Genomic DNA, 16,937 nt, shown 5'->3' with positions numbered 1-16,937 from the left:
GTGGCAGACCTTAGCTGACATAGGTGCACCTCTCACAGCTCTATGCATCCTTGACAGCTTGCGTACACTTTGGAAAAAAGCACTGGTAAATGAATTGGGTTTCGCCAATGTAATAATACCTAGGTTTTTGATTCGATGAAAGAGGTACGTGGGTACCACAAATTAGAGCAAAAAGAAACATAATGGCCAGATCTACCCTGGTGGTCCTTGACTGTGCACGTAGATTAGGGGCAAAGCCGATGCATGCAATGTTAAATATATATATAGGGCCAAATGCATTGCCATATCAAATTATGGCTCTGACATATGGCGATACAAAGAACCTAGGGATATCCGAATAGTGGAAAATAAATTCCTAAGAAATCTGCTATCTGTGCCACAGTCAACATCTTCTTATATAATCCACCAAGAAACCTGTATAGGTTTCGTGTCAGATTTAATTGGTATGGCACCTCTACTTAAATGTATAGGAATTTGGATAAACCCGGAGCAAGGAATGAATCGCGAAATTTTTTGTGATTGCCTAGCACATGATCGAGCTAGTAGCATCCCCTGGTTGAGCTACGTGAAAAGGCTTGCCATTCAATTAGGAAGGCCAGAGTTATTTAACTCCCCAGAGAAACTTTTAAAGGCAGATATGCTTTGGGCTAAAAATAATTACTTGCATTTGTCACAGACGGGTAGAGGGGCCAGGGAATTGAGAAAGCCATCGGTACGGGCAAATCAATTGTTATCTACTTTGTGCGCAATTGAACCCTATTTAAACATAGTAACCAATCAGCATCACAGTTTCCTTTTAGTGAGGTTTTGATTTAATCAATTGCACTTACTTCTCGCTGAACCAAAGGGATGGAAAAAGATTGAGGACCTGGATGCTTGCACATGTGATAATTTTTCTTCCCAGTACTCTGCACTTTTTTATTCTGCGAGCTTTTTTTGCATATTCGGAAACAGTTCGTTTTACCTATTTTAAGGGGCAAAGGATTTTTACAGGCTAGACCTGCTTAGATATACTTACAAATGTTGACTAATGTCTGGGAAATTTTTAGTACAGCTAGCTTTTTAACTGCAGCGGTCAGAATAAAAAAAAAGAGAAGGGTAGTTATGAATTAGAACACTTTTAATCATTTTTAGATAATTTTAATCAATTATAATATGAATTGTTGTTTTGTATACTAATTAGTAAGATGTATGTTCATTGTATCTTGTTGGTGCTTGTGCTATTTTAGTGTTCGAACTGTTTACATGTAGTATGCTTTTATAGTTTTAATTAACTGAATAAAGTGAATTTGACTGACTGGGTAGGGTGATACTATGCAGATTAGAATCCTGGACCCACAAACATATTTTAGCTGACTCTCAATAAGGGTTCAGAAAAGAAATTGGCACGGTGGAGCACGGCATCAATCTACATCTAATAATCAGCAAATACACTATGGTACATCAGGGGGCCATTCAACTCTGCTTGCAGGTTTGAGTAGTGCATTTGACTTAGTGAACCACGAAAAATTGTGGCAGAGCTTAGCTGACATAGGTGCGCCTACAGATATCATATGCCACCTCTCGCAGCTATATGTATCCTTGACAGCTTGCGTATGCTTTGGAAACAAGCATTGGTAAATGAATTGGGTTTCGTCTATGTGATTAATAATTTTTTTTCATTGGGTACGTTTTAAGTTGGTGAGCAGTTGTGCAATATAAGTTAAAGAAACCCCGTAAAGGTGTTATGACTTGTTTTTTAAGAAAGGCAATGTATTGTGCAGTATCTGTTGGTTTTATATAGAGGTGCGTACCTTTGTGTGATGTTGTGAAAGCCAGCTTTATCCACTGTTTGTAATATAAAGGGGATTGGACATCGATGCAAAGTTGTGAATTCCATTGCACGGCACTAAGGATTCTGGGACTCAATAGTATTTCAAAACCCTTAGGCAAGTAAAATAAATACTTGTGAGAACATTCTAATTTTAAAATGTATTGCATGTGTTAAGTGGTGGTGATTAAGCAATGAGTGCAATTAAAATAGCATATGAGAAAACACATGGTGAAAGCTCAGAAAATAAAGATAGACACAGCTTATAAAATACAGATGTGCTTTAAATAAATAGATTTCCTTCGCCAGCCTGCAGCTGCCCAGCTTTTAAATCACAGTCAAAAAGCAGCAAATTAAGTGGACTGATAAATACCTACATTCCAAAGTTGGGCATCAGAACTGGGCAATTCCATTGACAGAGATGTGGAAGTTGCAATTAGGCATCTTCCTCTGTCTCCGTCTCTTATCAATGGAAAGAAAATGTGATTGAAAGTAGAAGCAAAGAACAGAAGAGCGAGTTTTTTTAGAGAACAATTCCTGAGGAAGTGGATTCTGATTATTTGATGTGAAAGGTGCCAGACGCCACTTAATTTTACTTCAGACATGTTCATTCAGTGATGTATGTACGAAAGGTACCAGTCATCAAGGAGCTGCTTTTCTATGCCAACAGTGTCTTAAATACGTGCACTATGGGCACTGAACATACACCAACCCATGATGCACTATTGAGCATTTGCTATCTGCATATGTGCTGTCCTTCTATAGTATTGGTATTTAGATACTAAGATTTTACTCCAATTCCTGTAATAAACCGTTTAGATACAGCAACCATGGTATTTTATCATAGTGGTCAAGTTCTAGGCAATCCCTTGTGATATCTCTAGTGAACTTGGTGCCTGGTTTACTTCAAATACTACGGTTTATTACAGGATTGGAGGAAAATCTTAGTATCGTGGAACCCACTAGTATTTTGAAATGTAGCAAAAAAGTATTAATAACTGTTTTTTTGGGAAAAGGGAAGGCCATAGTAAATTACGTGAACGATCCAAGACAACAGTGGAAAGATTTTGCACAGGACTGATTCAATAGGGGATACGGGACTATCTGATAAACATGAACAATATTCAGGATAGATTTGATCTAATCAGATTACATTTTCAGTTGCTCCATCACTTAGTTGCATTCCCTAGATCAGAGGCATGGTCAGAAAACATACCCAAGTGATCATGTGATGGAAAAGCCAGACAAATGGCAATTCATTTTAAGTTATTTTGCACATTTTATAAAGATATTAGACTAAGGGGCTCATTTGGATGTCGGTCAGAAAGCATCCGACCTCCAGAGGTTGGAGGCTTTCCAACAGACATCCATGGTTTAAAGTCCGACCGCCTAATTACAATGTAGGCGGTCGGAGTTTAAACCGGCCGGTCATTCAGGCTGGCTTCCGACGGACTCAAGGAGCCTGTTGGCCAGTCAGAAACTGCCACATAATCCCTTATATACGGCATTTCCACCGTAGGGATTATGATGTCAGTTTCCGACAGGCTTTCCATGTCAGGCTTTCCGGTTGGGGGCTTGTGGGACACCTATGGTGCTACCTTGTAAATCCCTGCACCGTGTGGCAGGCACAGTGGAGGAATTTACACAAGCTCCCATGGACAGTTGGTCAGTTTCCATACCAATTGCATCATAATTAGGACCTAGCTATACTCCAATCTTTATTCTTAACACAGGGCATCATTTAGTATAGAGAGGCTTTTAAATTTCTTCAAAATGTGTCCGAATTGTATACCAGTCATGCTATTTTGACCTACATTAAGAGCGCAATAAGGAGGCGTAAATCATTGAGTCACTTAGAAAGGTTCTATTATGAGGAAGATTGAATAAGGGTCTGGGTTGCTGTAACTCTTATGTCTAAACTGTACCATTGAATAAAATTTTATAGTGCAAACTATGTACTACGTGTCTTAGCTGAATTTTTAAAAGGTTTACATGAGGTTTTTATGATCCTTATCACATTTGAATTTTGAAATATTTGACATTTGTCGAACATTTTTAACTATGTGTTATTTTAAAAATGTCTATTAGGACTACAACTATTGCTTTAGTTAAGCATGTATCCGGAAAGTTAATTTTAGTAATGTATGTTTTATCAAAGAAGTCTATACCTCAAAACATGTTCTGTAAATTTGCGCTGAATGTATGTTTCTTAAATGTGTTATGCTGGAAATGCGCGAAAATTTTAATGTCCATTTTGTTTGCTATGCATTTATGGATTTCTGTATAAATCTGAATGAAGTCTTTGAATTTGATTTAAATACTTTGCACAAACTCCTGAAGGGATGGTAGCACATCCTCCGTCCTCATCCTCCAATCTGCAAACTCTCCTATACTCCAATCATGAAAGAAAGTCATCCGTCACATTCCTATTTTCAGACTTACAGCTAGATGCATCAAACAAAAATACGTTCGCAGAGGGGCAGATTCTCAGAATCTGCCCCTTTGCGACCGGAATTTTTGCATTTGGGATGCATCATCCCAAATGCAAAAATCGAAAATTGAGAAATCGCTAAATTGCGATTATTTGCATTTAAGGAATCTCAAATTAAGATTCCTTAAATGCAATGCATGAAAGTTTTAAAAATAGCGTATTCGCTAATAGGGCACACAAATTACCATGAAGTACAACTTCATGGTAATTTGCAAAAACTTTGAAAAATACACTAAAGTGCATTTTTCAAAGTTTCATGTTGCGCACACACATGCCCTAAGGGCATGTGTGTGAGCAACATATGTGCACAGATCAATTTCAGGGGTGCAACAGGGTGTCCTTTGGACACCCCTGCACCCTTGAAATCGCGATCTCAATTTGCGATTCGCTAATTACGATTCTCAAATTGAGATTGTCTTCTCATTCATGCCCATAGGAATGAATGGGGAGGTATTCCTTAATTGCGACTCGCAATTTGCGAGTCGCAATTAAGGAATTCTAAGAAATCGCTATTTTTTTAGTGATTTCTTGATGCATTCCATTTTGCTATTCCTTAATAGCGAATCGGTATTTTTCGCTATTAAGGAATCGCAAAATGGGTTGTTGATGCATCTGGGGGATAGTTCCCATGAAAATCAGGTGGGATAAAAGAGTTGAATATATCCATTATTTCATGATGAGACCAAGAAGTGAGGGATAGCAAGAAGGTGGAGAGAAATGAAAGGCACAAGAGCATCAATTAGTTTGTTTATATTTGAAAAGTCTGATTAAACTTAGCTATCCCTGTATGTATGTGCGGGATATTTGAATGCAGGTATAGGGGAAGGCAGCAGAGAGGGTCAAAAGGCACAAAGATACATTCAACATTTGAGTCAGTGGGTAGCTGGGTATTGAGAGTTAATGTGGACGGATATATCTTAATGATGTAGGGCTCTTAAAAGAGGTGTGTCTTCAACTCTTTCCTAAATGGGAGAAATGTTGGGCGGTCTTGATGGTTAGGGGGAACATCAATTCTGATCCTGGATTCACAAATGTAGATGGCCTTTTTTGCCCTTTTTGCAGGTACTTTTGAAGATACTACAGGCTGACAGTGGGAGACAGTGCCGCTCCACCAGGATGGGGTGAAATAAAATAAAAATCAGGACCTCATTGAGGCTTGGTTTCATCTGTAGGATGTCCTAATGAGGGACGATGGGGGAGTCTGCAAGGTTGTGGATTAGTGTGTTGCCACTACTGCGACACAAGAATACGAGGCTTGAACAGCAGTTCTGAAGTTGTTTTCTGGTAGGAACAGGTCCACTTCCATTAGTTGAGAGAGCTCCTACCAGTCTGTTTTGGTATTGTTTGCAATGTGTTCCTTTAGGGTGAGGTCGGTGTCCAGGGTAAATTTGAGCACTGGGTGATAGTTAGGCTTCAAATCCAACCAGATTCATATCATTATGTCAGGTTTGTACTGATATCCGTGGTTCTTGGTGAACAGTAGGAATTCTATTTTTGTGCCTTTAAGCTTCAGGGAGGTGCTAGACATTAGGTGTGGATGCATCTAATGCACAAGTAAAATAAGACCCCCCTTTGTGGCCCCTATTATTTGTATAATTCATGAGAGCATCTCTAGGTCAATTTAATTCTTCACTTGTATCTAACAATCTTCACCTTTGAGATACAAAGGCGTTCAGACTTGCGCCCTATTAAACCTTTGACCTCATGGGAAACAGCCTTTACCACAACGGCCAAACCACGCAATGCAGGTACAATGCGGCTGTTACAATGAATGCATCTTTACCACGCATTCCTTTAACGCGCATTTCATTACTGCGACATGTCTTATGGAAAGTGGCATTGGTCTTTAAAGTACAAAGCTTTAACTACTGCTGCGCAGACTGGAGTTGGAATAGATAATTATACCACTCCAAAGTCCAGTACTTTCCTTAATGCATGTCGTAACAATATGCTTGGTAAAAAAATGCATGGTAAAGACACATTCATTGAGAAGACTGCGGAGGAAACGGCATGCATGTGAAAGGCATGCGCTGCTCCGACAACAACCAACCTCACTATCTACGGATTACTGTTGGTGGAGAAACAGAAAGGTAAAGTCCTTATAAAGATGTGATGGAAATTTCAAGGATATCTGCTGCATTTAACTGGCAAACAAAAGGGGAACAGGTCTACATTTTGTGCCAAACAACAATGTTCTCAGACAAGAGCAATATTGAGCTTACAGATCCGGTTATGCAAGATGTTTATGCAGTGTACACAGGTCTCTACAACTCGAGAGCACAAAAATAATGACTTACCTTTGTGTGTGGAATACATCCACTGGAAATGTCCTTCCCTCCACAGTAAGGATCGTACACGTGTCAAGGCTTGGATCACAACTTTCATTCTGATTAAAGAAATCCTTGAATTTCTAGAGCAGCAAATGTAAGGCAAACAAAAGACATTACATTACTGGACGAAAAAGGCGACTAGTCAGACAGAAGCAAATACTCATTTAGTCACAGGCACATTTTTAATGGTCTTCAGTCAAGACAGCCAGCAACACAAGTTCGCAAAAGTCACCTTAGGAACAGAATTTATTAACAGAAGAAACTGTCAGGTCCTTCAAAGTGGACAATTTCTTGAATGTTCTGAACATAGAGACCGCTTATAGAGCTAGATATACAATTATTTTTGCAATTCAGTGTTTGCAACAGCAAACATTTTCTTCCAGTGTGCCATCCTCATTTTAGACTTTGGTAAAGTTTTATCAGCTACTAAAATCTGTTTACAACTGTATACCAAAATACGATTTAGAAGAGGCATGCTGGGAGCACTCCTCTCACCAGATTTATTTTTCTGGTCACAAACCATTAAAAAGTTACCAACTCCACGTTTGGGTGGTTACTCATTTTCAAAAGAGAAGGGGTCTTTGGACCCTTTACCCTTTGGGAATTGTGCTAAACGTTTCAGGCGGAGCAGTCCAGGGTCCCGCTGACTATTCTCAATGAAACTTTGAAAAAAGATTTAAATTTTTTTATAGCAGCCCAGATCCCTTCAAGGAAATTGGGTTGATTTAAAAAAAGAAATGGAAACGTTTCCTTTATTTAAAATCACTCACAGGCATGAAGTCTGCTGATCCTTGCAGGTCACCATACCCTGTGACTGTTAACAATTGGAGTGAGTCATAATTTTCAACCTATTTAATGAATATTAATTAGGTACATTGGACTGCAACCCAATCTGATTTGGAATTGTGTGAGCCAGCCTATTAATATATTGTCAATTAGCAAATTAGGTACTGGTCGCAGGAGTAGTCACAAATTGCAACCACTTTTTGCAACCAGCATCTTGCTAAATCTGGCCCCTAGTCTCTAAATTTGCATCTGTCACAAAGTCCTGCTTTGTCGGTTTTATTTTCTAAATCATTTACTAACTTTGTCTCCACCACTTCTGCTGGGTTGCATTTCAATGCATCAAAAATATCGATACACACAAGTGAACCAACCACGTTCACGCCAAAATTGAAAAGCTAGATCTCAGAGTTTTCTGAAGATGACTGACTACACCTTATGAGAAACCCCTCCACTACAACTCTCTAATCGCTCCTCTAACCTTGTAGATAACTCATTGGTGAATGTCACATAATCACAGTTGGCTGCACTGGAAAATGTAACTAGCCACCAGAAACATCAAGACATTACTGAGCCTTTTGGAACAAACTTGAGGGACGCCTACTGTTTGAAGAGAATCTCAAAACGTACATGCAAATCTCCACCATCATTCCAACACACGTCTTATCCCTAGCTTTACAACATGCTCCATTATCCTGCAGTATCATCCAAATATACCCACACTCTTCAAATACTTTCTAATAAGCATCCATACTAATCCCACTCTAACACATGGACTGTTTCCCACCAACGGCCGCGTTGTGACAAGGCATACCATTAACCCACAAGTCGTTACAACGACTTGCGGAGGGGGGAGAAGGTGTTGGATTTGAAATCCAACACCTTCCCTACAGTCTGCACGGACTGGAGTTGGAATAGTACATTTTACTATTCCAACATCCGGCACCCCTCTTCCACAAGTCGTTTTAATGACTTGCGGGGTAATGGTATGTGTTTTCACAACGCGCTCGTTGTTACGACCATGTTGTGTGAGTATGCGGGGTAATGGTATGCGGGAAAATGAGACATATTTGGTGAGGTTACCACAAGAGATAAACCGTTCAAGCACTTGGCGCTAGTTCAAAATAAATTGCTTTTTAGGACCAAGTGGAGGGTAGGTCAGCAGCCCCGCCAAAATCACTGAATGTTTATTTTTGATTTTAAAGGGGCCCACCTCACAGCTTTCGGTAGCTGTGTTAACGGGCTCTAGCACGCAGCTCAGCTGCTCCCTAAAAATAATGAGTAGGCCACCTTCGATACGCTTCTATCAAGTCTCACCGCCACATATCCTGGTGGCGTGGCAGTCGCAAAGTCCGGGCCAGAGTCCTCCTTGGCCCAAGTCTCAGTGACAAACAGTCTAACTGGGCAGTCCCAATCTTTTTGCTAATTTCTAAGCTGTGCTTTCCGAGGGAGCAGGAGTTAACTAACGCACAGCATAGGGCCTCTATCCTTGATACACCCCGATTGTGCTCTTCCAAGAGATTCCAAGGGGGTACCTTCTCTGGAGCCAACATCCCTCCTACCTTAGGGCTTACAGTAGTCCAGTTGCACGAAGAGCAACACCACCATCCTACCATCCCAAGGTCTAACACTTCCCCTCCCCAATACCTCAACTACTGCTCGAGGTTCATGAGAGCCAGAGAATGTATCTCAACTGATGCTTAACTGTACTAAAACTGGCGGCATTCCTGGTCCTGTTTGGGCACGGACGGGCGCAGATGGAATTTACTTAGGCGTGTTTATGCATCGGCATGTTTTAATCTCGGGGACAAGCATATACTGTGCTAGAGTAGGTTAACAACTAGAATGCTTCCCTCTGCAGAGCGTAGTAGCGTGATGGTACACAAACATGGCAGCCAAATAGAGAAAATGTTTCCAGAAGACAATGAGTAAAACACTTTTTTTCAAAATAGTGACAGCCTGCAAAGGCCGAAATCAACACAGCAGTCTTACATCAGTTAAGTGCCAGATGAGCATCTAAAAATACAACATTACAAAATGATTTAGTCATAAACATCTAATTCCGCATCACAACACTCACAGAATTATGTCTGGGCCATGAAAAAGACCCCAACCCTCATTCTCCAGCTATATCACCTATCCATGAAAAAGACCCCAACCCTCATTCTCCAGCTATATCACCTATCAGAACATTTAACCTGTTTCATTGGTGAGATTACCTCACTGATTAATCCCCTACTACCCCTTTCCAACAAATTATTCAGAGATGCATCAACTATTGGTTTGGATGGAGGACTCGCCTGTCCAAACGTGTGAACTACTGTCAACCAAAGGTAGTATTGGCTTCACACCCAAGTGGCATTACCTATAAATTAAGGCTATCACCTAGACAGATAATTTTCTTGTTGCTGGTTCAATGACAAACATGACACTGGGCAGCAGTAACACTTTTGTTTTTTAACTACAAAAGACTATATGTTAATCACTTTAATGATATCCATACTGCCTTCCCCATTTGGCAGGAATATGCAATGTCTCTATATCCTTTGCTGTTTGGACATCAATGTCCAAACCACTCTCAATACTTTACTTTCACAAAAAGTAAGCACAATTTGCTAGAGAATCGAAAAAATAAGAAACTATATAAGTGCCACTTTCTATGGCCTTAACAATGACCCATCCTAAATGAAAATGTGTAACAACACACTCAAAATATTATTGGGGCTGATAACTAACTATCAGTCTTTTCAAAATCTTTAAAACCAGACCCACACAAAGCAGATTCACCAACCTACTCTTGCATACAGCGTCCATAAAAACTTAACCAACAAATCTTTGCACATTATGTTATTCATTAATGCCCTAATTAACTTGAGATTACCTGATACTTTTGTGGTTCTTGAGAAACGACCCCCATGATGCCAGAAAAATATTTTGCACTGTAAAAGCCAGGGCCCCATTTGAAGAGCCACATCCAGCAATACTGGGAACACCCTGCTACCTTACTCTAATCACTCAATGTGTCAAAATAAATTATACATCCCTCTCTGAAGGACAAGCTACATTTAAACAACTAAAATACATTACTAATAAAAAGCTTCAATTGAATCTATTTTGTATGCAGGCATCACCCCCATCTCTAAATTATACTGTATCCAAAAGGTTACATAACGGGCTTATTCTGGTCCTTTCTGGATGTCCATATCAGCAGAGTCAGCCTAAGACAATTAACTGCAGAAGAAGTTTATAGAAGCATGAAAAGGGTTAGAGGAGCAGCTATGCCAGAAGAGAGAAAAACTATCTATACAGTGATCAGTTTTAGTGCACCAGTGCACTAGTGCTCCCTAGTGTGAGGCAGGTTGCAAAAGTTTATTTCCAGCTAGGAGGAATTATCTTTAGGTTTTTCCATGGCTTTGGATCACGACCTCAAATTAATTTACTTTTCCAGCAAAAATGCCATTTGGCCTGAGACTTTGCTTTATTGAACTTCTTGCACTTCTACAAGAGAAGGTTGCAACCCACTCCTGGCAAGAATGCAGTGAAAGAGCTGCATGTTTGTGATGAGCACCAAAGTGGCTGACACTAAATGGAAAAAAGTTTTGATTTTAGATGTAAGACTGCTTCAAAACATTTACAGTGAGAGAGAAAGAAAGAGATGGTGATATTTTAAAACATTGCCTCGTTCCTGAGTTTGGGATGTCTTCTGCACAACAGAAATGAAGGGGGCATTGTTCCACCTTACTCTTGGAAGAGTTTACTGCAGGTACCTTTTGTTAATGTAAAGCTATTTCCATTATCAAATGAAGTATCTATTCATCAGCTTACAAACTGCATTAGATTTGTTTAATAAGTTATTTGATGCAGAGGTAGCACATCTTCGACATTAGAGCTTTCATGTACTTTTGTATGTGCACAACCTGCAGCTCAATGCCCATTCGGTTGGTGGGAGCTACCCACACACTGCAAGTCTCCTCAAGTCTGCTGAATTTCTCTGAAATTGGCAAAATTCACCTCTGACTCCTATGAACAAGTACTTGTGGTTAAAATGATACAATTTCCTTTGATACAGAGGTGAAACTCCTTTCAAAATTAGACTGTGTGAAACATATCTGATCCTATCCAGTTAGAATGGTTGCCTATCTGATGATTTAATGCCCTTCTTCATGTTCCTGATAATAACACGTCTACTTACACATATATGTGCTGCTAGAGAGTGTTCCGCTTCCGTAGGCTGAGATTTTGGATCACTGGTATGCGAGCAAATTATATTGACCCATCTGCCATAGTACTTCCAATGGTAAATGGAACACAAGAGCACTCTGAGGGGGTTCCCATTATATACAATGGCATGCCATGAGACAATGGTCACAGATGATTCCTTGAAAGGTTGGAAAGAACATATGGGAGAAACACATTTGAACCAGTGCTAATGTGCTTGTGCTCACTCACTAAAGCAGGGTAAAATTGGCTTATCCCTGGTAATATGTCTCAAGTCTGACATTGCAGCCTGAGTGCAGTTTTAAACTGCAAATTCAACTTGGAAAAATAACCACCATGCCAAGCTGTAAACTCACCTTTTATTGCATATAAGTCGCCCCTAAGGTGAGCCCAATCCAGTCCATAGGGTAGGGTGCATTGTAATTAAAAGGCTGGGCATGCACCTTTAAGTTTTACATGTCAGGGTAGTGAAAAACTCCTAATTTCGTTTTGCACTATTGCGAGGCCTACCTCTTCCATAGGATAATATTGAGTTGTCTTAGTACATTTAATAAGTGCTAACTTTTGATTGGGGACAGGAAGAGATTTCATGTTTGGTGTCTAAGAAATTATAATAAAAAAAAACGGTTTAATGGTAAAGTCAGATTTTAAGTTACAATTTTGAAAATGCCACTTTTAGAAAGCTGGCATGTTTCTTCCCCATGTTGTTTTGTGCCTGCAGCCTGTTCCTCGGTCACATGAGTGGGTATAGTTGGCAGCTGGACTTCATTCCTCACAGACAGCCAGATAATAGAGGGATAGGTGTTATGTGGGCACATTAGGCCACCATTCTACATACTCACATTTAAAGTTGACATATTTTCTTGAACATTGACATTTGACACACATTTGCTTGCGTCCTTGTATGGGATAATGTTCCACAAAATAACTTTGCTTACATTTACACATCTTTGTAGACATATTATCAGAGCCTTGAACATTCTGTATGGAAGCTAAAATTTACTGTGAAAAATGCTGTTGTTTGTTATTGCTCGCTCAGCGACAGCTTTGTTAGGATAGAATCAATAATGGCAGCCGGACTGAGGCTTCGACATGGCACCATGGGTGAAGTTTATTATATAAACAACATCACTCTTTTGTTTAGTTAGAGGAGCATTTCACAGATAGTGTCAAGGTTGACCCATGCTGGAATTCCAGCCCAGCTGAATGCTGTTTATCTCATGAGAAGGATGGTGCCCAGCAATACACCAAGACAGGCTCCCAGATGTAACATACTCACAGGTAACAGGGGGAGGTAAATCAACCGCAGGGATTTTGACAGATTCACCCACTCTAGACACACCAGGATAGGGAGCGCTAGGTGGGAGCATAACTATACTCATATGCAAGCATATACTCTATGTAACAGCACAATGGTTAAGCTGTTCATTTTCTTTACCATTCTTGTGATGCTGATTTTTCTGTTTTGTTTCCTTCTATTGATAATTGCAGCCCACATATTTTATACAAGAATCTTATTGCTTCCATATATATTTGAAATGCTAGTTCAAGTATTTATTATGTTTCCCCTTGGGCATGCATGAGTTTCCAAACCAATGGGCTTTAGGCTTGTTTCCACCATTTCCTTGGAGAGTCAGGGATGTCATGTTCTGAGGTTGCACATACCACCTGTTACCTTGCTAGGTTAGGGGTACAGATGGTGCACTGTGAGCTAGCCAGGACTCAGGCCAACCTATCCTGGTGTGCTTTACGTTTCAACAAATGCACAGTTTTACTGAAAAAGTAAGAACCATATGACACCTGGACAGGGCATCACTGGAAGATGGGAGGGTTGGGGGGGTGCAAAGCTGGGCTCGGCCACATTTGCAAATTAATAGGACGAGTCCTGACTTCACACCACTTCTTGTTCAGGCAGCCAGGCTATAGCCAGGGCATGAAAGGAAGGATACTCCAAGCACTTCAAAAGGAATTCTCTAGAAACTTCTTCTACTTTAAAGAAGGCACTAGGTATAAAAATAGGAGCCTCAGACCCACTGTTCAGTTCACTTTGTGGACCTGCGAAAGTTCTCTTAGAGGACTGCCTGCCGCTGTGTCGCTGTGTGCTGCAGAAGACTGCTTTGCTGCACCTGGAAGAACTGCTCTGCCACCTGAAGCGTGCTTTGAACCCTCTGAGGCCTGCCCTGCTTCTGATGCCCTGTTCCATCTCTTGTTACCAGGACTATCAGAATGACTCCAAGGGCTAGTTGGCTGGACTCCTAAATAGACATTCAGAGCAGAAAGGCCCCAAACATCTTGAACCTGCACTTGAAATTAGCATGAATGGGTACCAATCCTCCAAATGGTGCCGCTCTAGTCCTGAACCCTTGGAAGTGGTGCTAATGGTGGCCAGATAGCCATGATTCAAAACGTGAACATTTTTGGGCTGAAAACTGCTTTGAGAACCGAGAGGAGACTGGGACCAACCTGCTTGTCTATCCGACGAAGGTGCATGGCCGGATGCCCTGACTTTGCGGCAGCACCGCCATGTTCTTTTCTGCATCAGCAAATCCTGATTAGCGATCCTTCGCAGGAAGGATATCCGGCCTCGTGGAGGCCTTGTTGGCTACAGCCTCCGGCCTCTTCCCACTCGAGATTTTGGCTTCCCAAAAAAAAGACTAAGGACCTGATTTAGATGTTGGTGGATGGGTTACTTCGTCATGGGTTACTCTGTCACAATGGTGACAGATATCTCATCCTCCAAAAATAAATCCCAAAGGATATAATGGGATTTATATTTCGGCAGACGAGATATTCGTCTCCGTTCTGATGGAGTAATCTGTCTGCCAAGATCTGAATCCGGTCCTAAGTCAGAACGTGGAAATATTCACTGCAAATTCGTCCAGCGCCTCCCCAACGATGCCTCCTCCTTCTCAGACACCACCTGCAGCCTTTACCTGCTGAACTTCTAGGTTCACGGAACATTTTTGCTGAAATGTTTTCCAAGTCCAAAGGTAGGTGCTGACTGAGCCCAATCCACTTCTTGTATACGACTCACCCTCCTTTGCTTTTCCGACTTTGATTCCAGACTCGCGTCACTAGATGTCATCGGTTGGTGCTTTGATCTTTCAGGCGCTAGTTTTTACCTTAAACTTAAAAAATCTGTTACTCCAGTTCTACTGATTGGATTTTTGCAGTTTTGGTGTAAAATCATTTATTTAAATGTACTTTATTTTTTCTAAATTGATGTGGGATTTTTCTTGCATTGTATTTTCACTTTATTACTGCTTGTGCACTACATAAATTCTTTACACATTGCCACTAAGTTAAGCCTGACTGCTTATGTGATTATATCTAATATTAAATGTCTTAATATAAAAATCCAACACTTTTGAGACTTTTGCTTATATTGGAGTTAGAATAGTTAAGTTGATTCGTTTGAAATCCAATACTTTTGCTAGTGTTATTTATTTTTGAATATTTATATCATTATTGCTTTCCCCCACTTATTTTATTTTTATTTTTGCCGTTCATATCACATTTATCCCCCAGATAGTAGGCCCCCCACCTTTGATCTATTGTTGAGCCCTACCTGAGTGCTTTTATTACCTTTGTATAATTGCTCTACCTTATTCCCTCCTCTCACGTTATCAGCCCGGCCCGCCCCTTTTTATTTCCAAACCATTTCGGGTGTTGTAACTGACTGTTTTACCCTTAGTTCTCCTCCCATGTATACTGCTGGTGCCCGTTCCCTTTTTATGTCTTAATCAATTTGTGGTGTTGTATTTGACTGTTTATGCTTTCCCTGAACAACTGTTTATATTTCTTGTACTGCTTCTGCTCCTGTAAAGCGCTCTGATACCCACAGGTCTAGCCAGCGATATATAAAACCTTTCACATAAATTAATATGCCAAGCTACCAGAGGTTTAAACACAGGTTAATTTATTGACTTTTGTGGTTCACCCTGACAGGAATTGTGGCGGTTGGTTGAGCAGGATCAACACCCCACGCAACCAATGATCCAGTTTCTCACAGTGCTTCATACCATTTTGTGGGATGGACAAGAGCGTTTCCAGAAGGTAGCCATCCTACAACGTGTGGTAGTGTGAGATTGGCAGAGTGTTGTTTTTGTTATGATCCTTTGTGGATGTGTTTTGGAGTTGTGTGAGAGTGATAAGAGAGACGTTTATCTTGTCTTGGGGTACAGGGCCTTGCAGTTTGATGTAGGGGGTGGTGTAAGAGATAATTTCACAAAATATATTCAAAACAAGCTAGTGGTTACAATGTATTCTGCAAAACAAATATTATATTTAAAAGTTTTTATTATGCTAGAAGCAACAGAAAGAGGTAGTGATTTGCTTTGATGATCTGTGTTATAGGTAACCCTGGAGTGGGAGGGAAGGAGGAAAAAAAATAGAGAGGTGGCTGCATTGCATAAACGTAGCTAGAGGGGCAGCATGTGGACCAAAAGAAAAGGAAAATTAGAAAGAAAACAGTAATCCATAAGGCATCATGAGATAGGCAGAGATGCTACCTAATTAGTAAAATGATGCCACGGTTGCAAGAATGGGAGTTGTTGACATTAAAAATGACCAAGGCAGGTATACTGCTAACTTAAAAAGACCCCAATTCCGCGTATTCGCCTTAGGCCGAAGGAGAACACATTTTTAAGCAGGGGTTTTATGCCTCACACTCCTTTCATGCTCGAAAAAGCCCCATAAGTGGATGAACACGATTCGGACAGGCCACAGCCATGACATGGCACAGACCCAGCCAGACTTGCACATTGCATGTCCTAGGGTGAGAGGCAAAGTGCTTGGTAGTTAGTTGCCATGGCAGCACAGAAATCAATAGGGCAGTGCAGTTTTACCCTTCTATCTTCATCCATCCATGTGAGCCCAATACTTTTACTTAGTTCCCATAGACCTTCCACCTTCTAGCCTTACCTGCGGGGGCATCCTCCTGCCCTTCTAGAATTTACTCTTAGACAACTTTCATTATTAGTACGGAATAATATGCTTTCTCAGTGCATTGACAAGAGCTAAGAAGGCCAACTTAAAGGGAGAAAGGAAGACTATGATAGGGAGGAGGAGCAGGATGTAAGAGGTGCAGTGGAGTCTGGGAGAGGGAAAGTACGAGAGGAAACTAACAGAGAAGGAGAAAGGGCACACCTGATGGAGGAAGATAATACACACAACAGGATCCTCATTTGTTGCTTTTTTTTTATCTGTCGGAGGGCTAAAGGTTGGTAATACCTAGCTGATCCTTGGGCCCGAAACCCTACAGTTTTGACTATGCATGCTTCAGGAACACTACTGAATGAGCTGA

The 16,937-nt window shown here is 40.7% G+C and overlaps 1 protein-coding gene across 2 annotated transcripts in view; it reads right to left on the bottom strand.

The window, feature by feature from the left end:
• Positions 1 to 16,937, bottom strand: part of DHX35 (DEAH-box helicase 35) — a 661,155-nt gene that overhangs the window by 401,574 nt on the left and 242,644 nt on the right. For both annotated transcript variants that reach the window (XM_078652154.1, XM_078652155.1), the window contains one exon: positions 6,599 to 6,711. In XM_078652154.1, coding sequence (XP_078508280.1) covers positions 6,599 to 6,711 — 113 coding nt within the window. The remainder of the gene's footprint in view (positions 1 to 6,598; positions 6,712 to 16,937) is intronic.

The sequence above is a fragment of the Lissotriton helveticus genome, chromosome 7 (genome assembly GCF_964261635.1).
Source record: "Lissotriton helveticus chromosome 7, aLisHel1.1, whole genome shotgun sequence".
NCBI lineage: Eukaryota > Metazoa > Chordata > Amphibia > Caudata > Salamandridae > Lissotriton > Lissotriton helveticus.
This window is presented reverse-complemented; position numbering and strand designations above follow the sequence as displayed.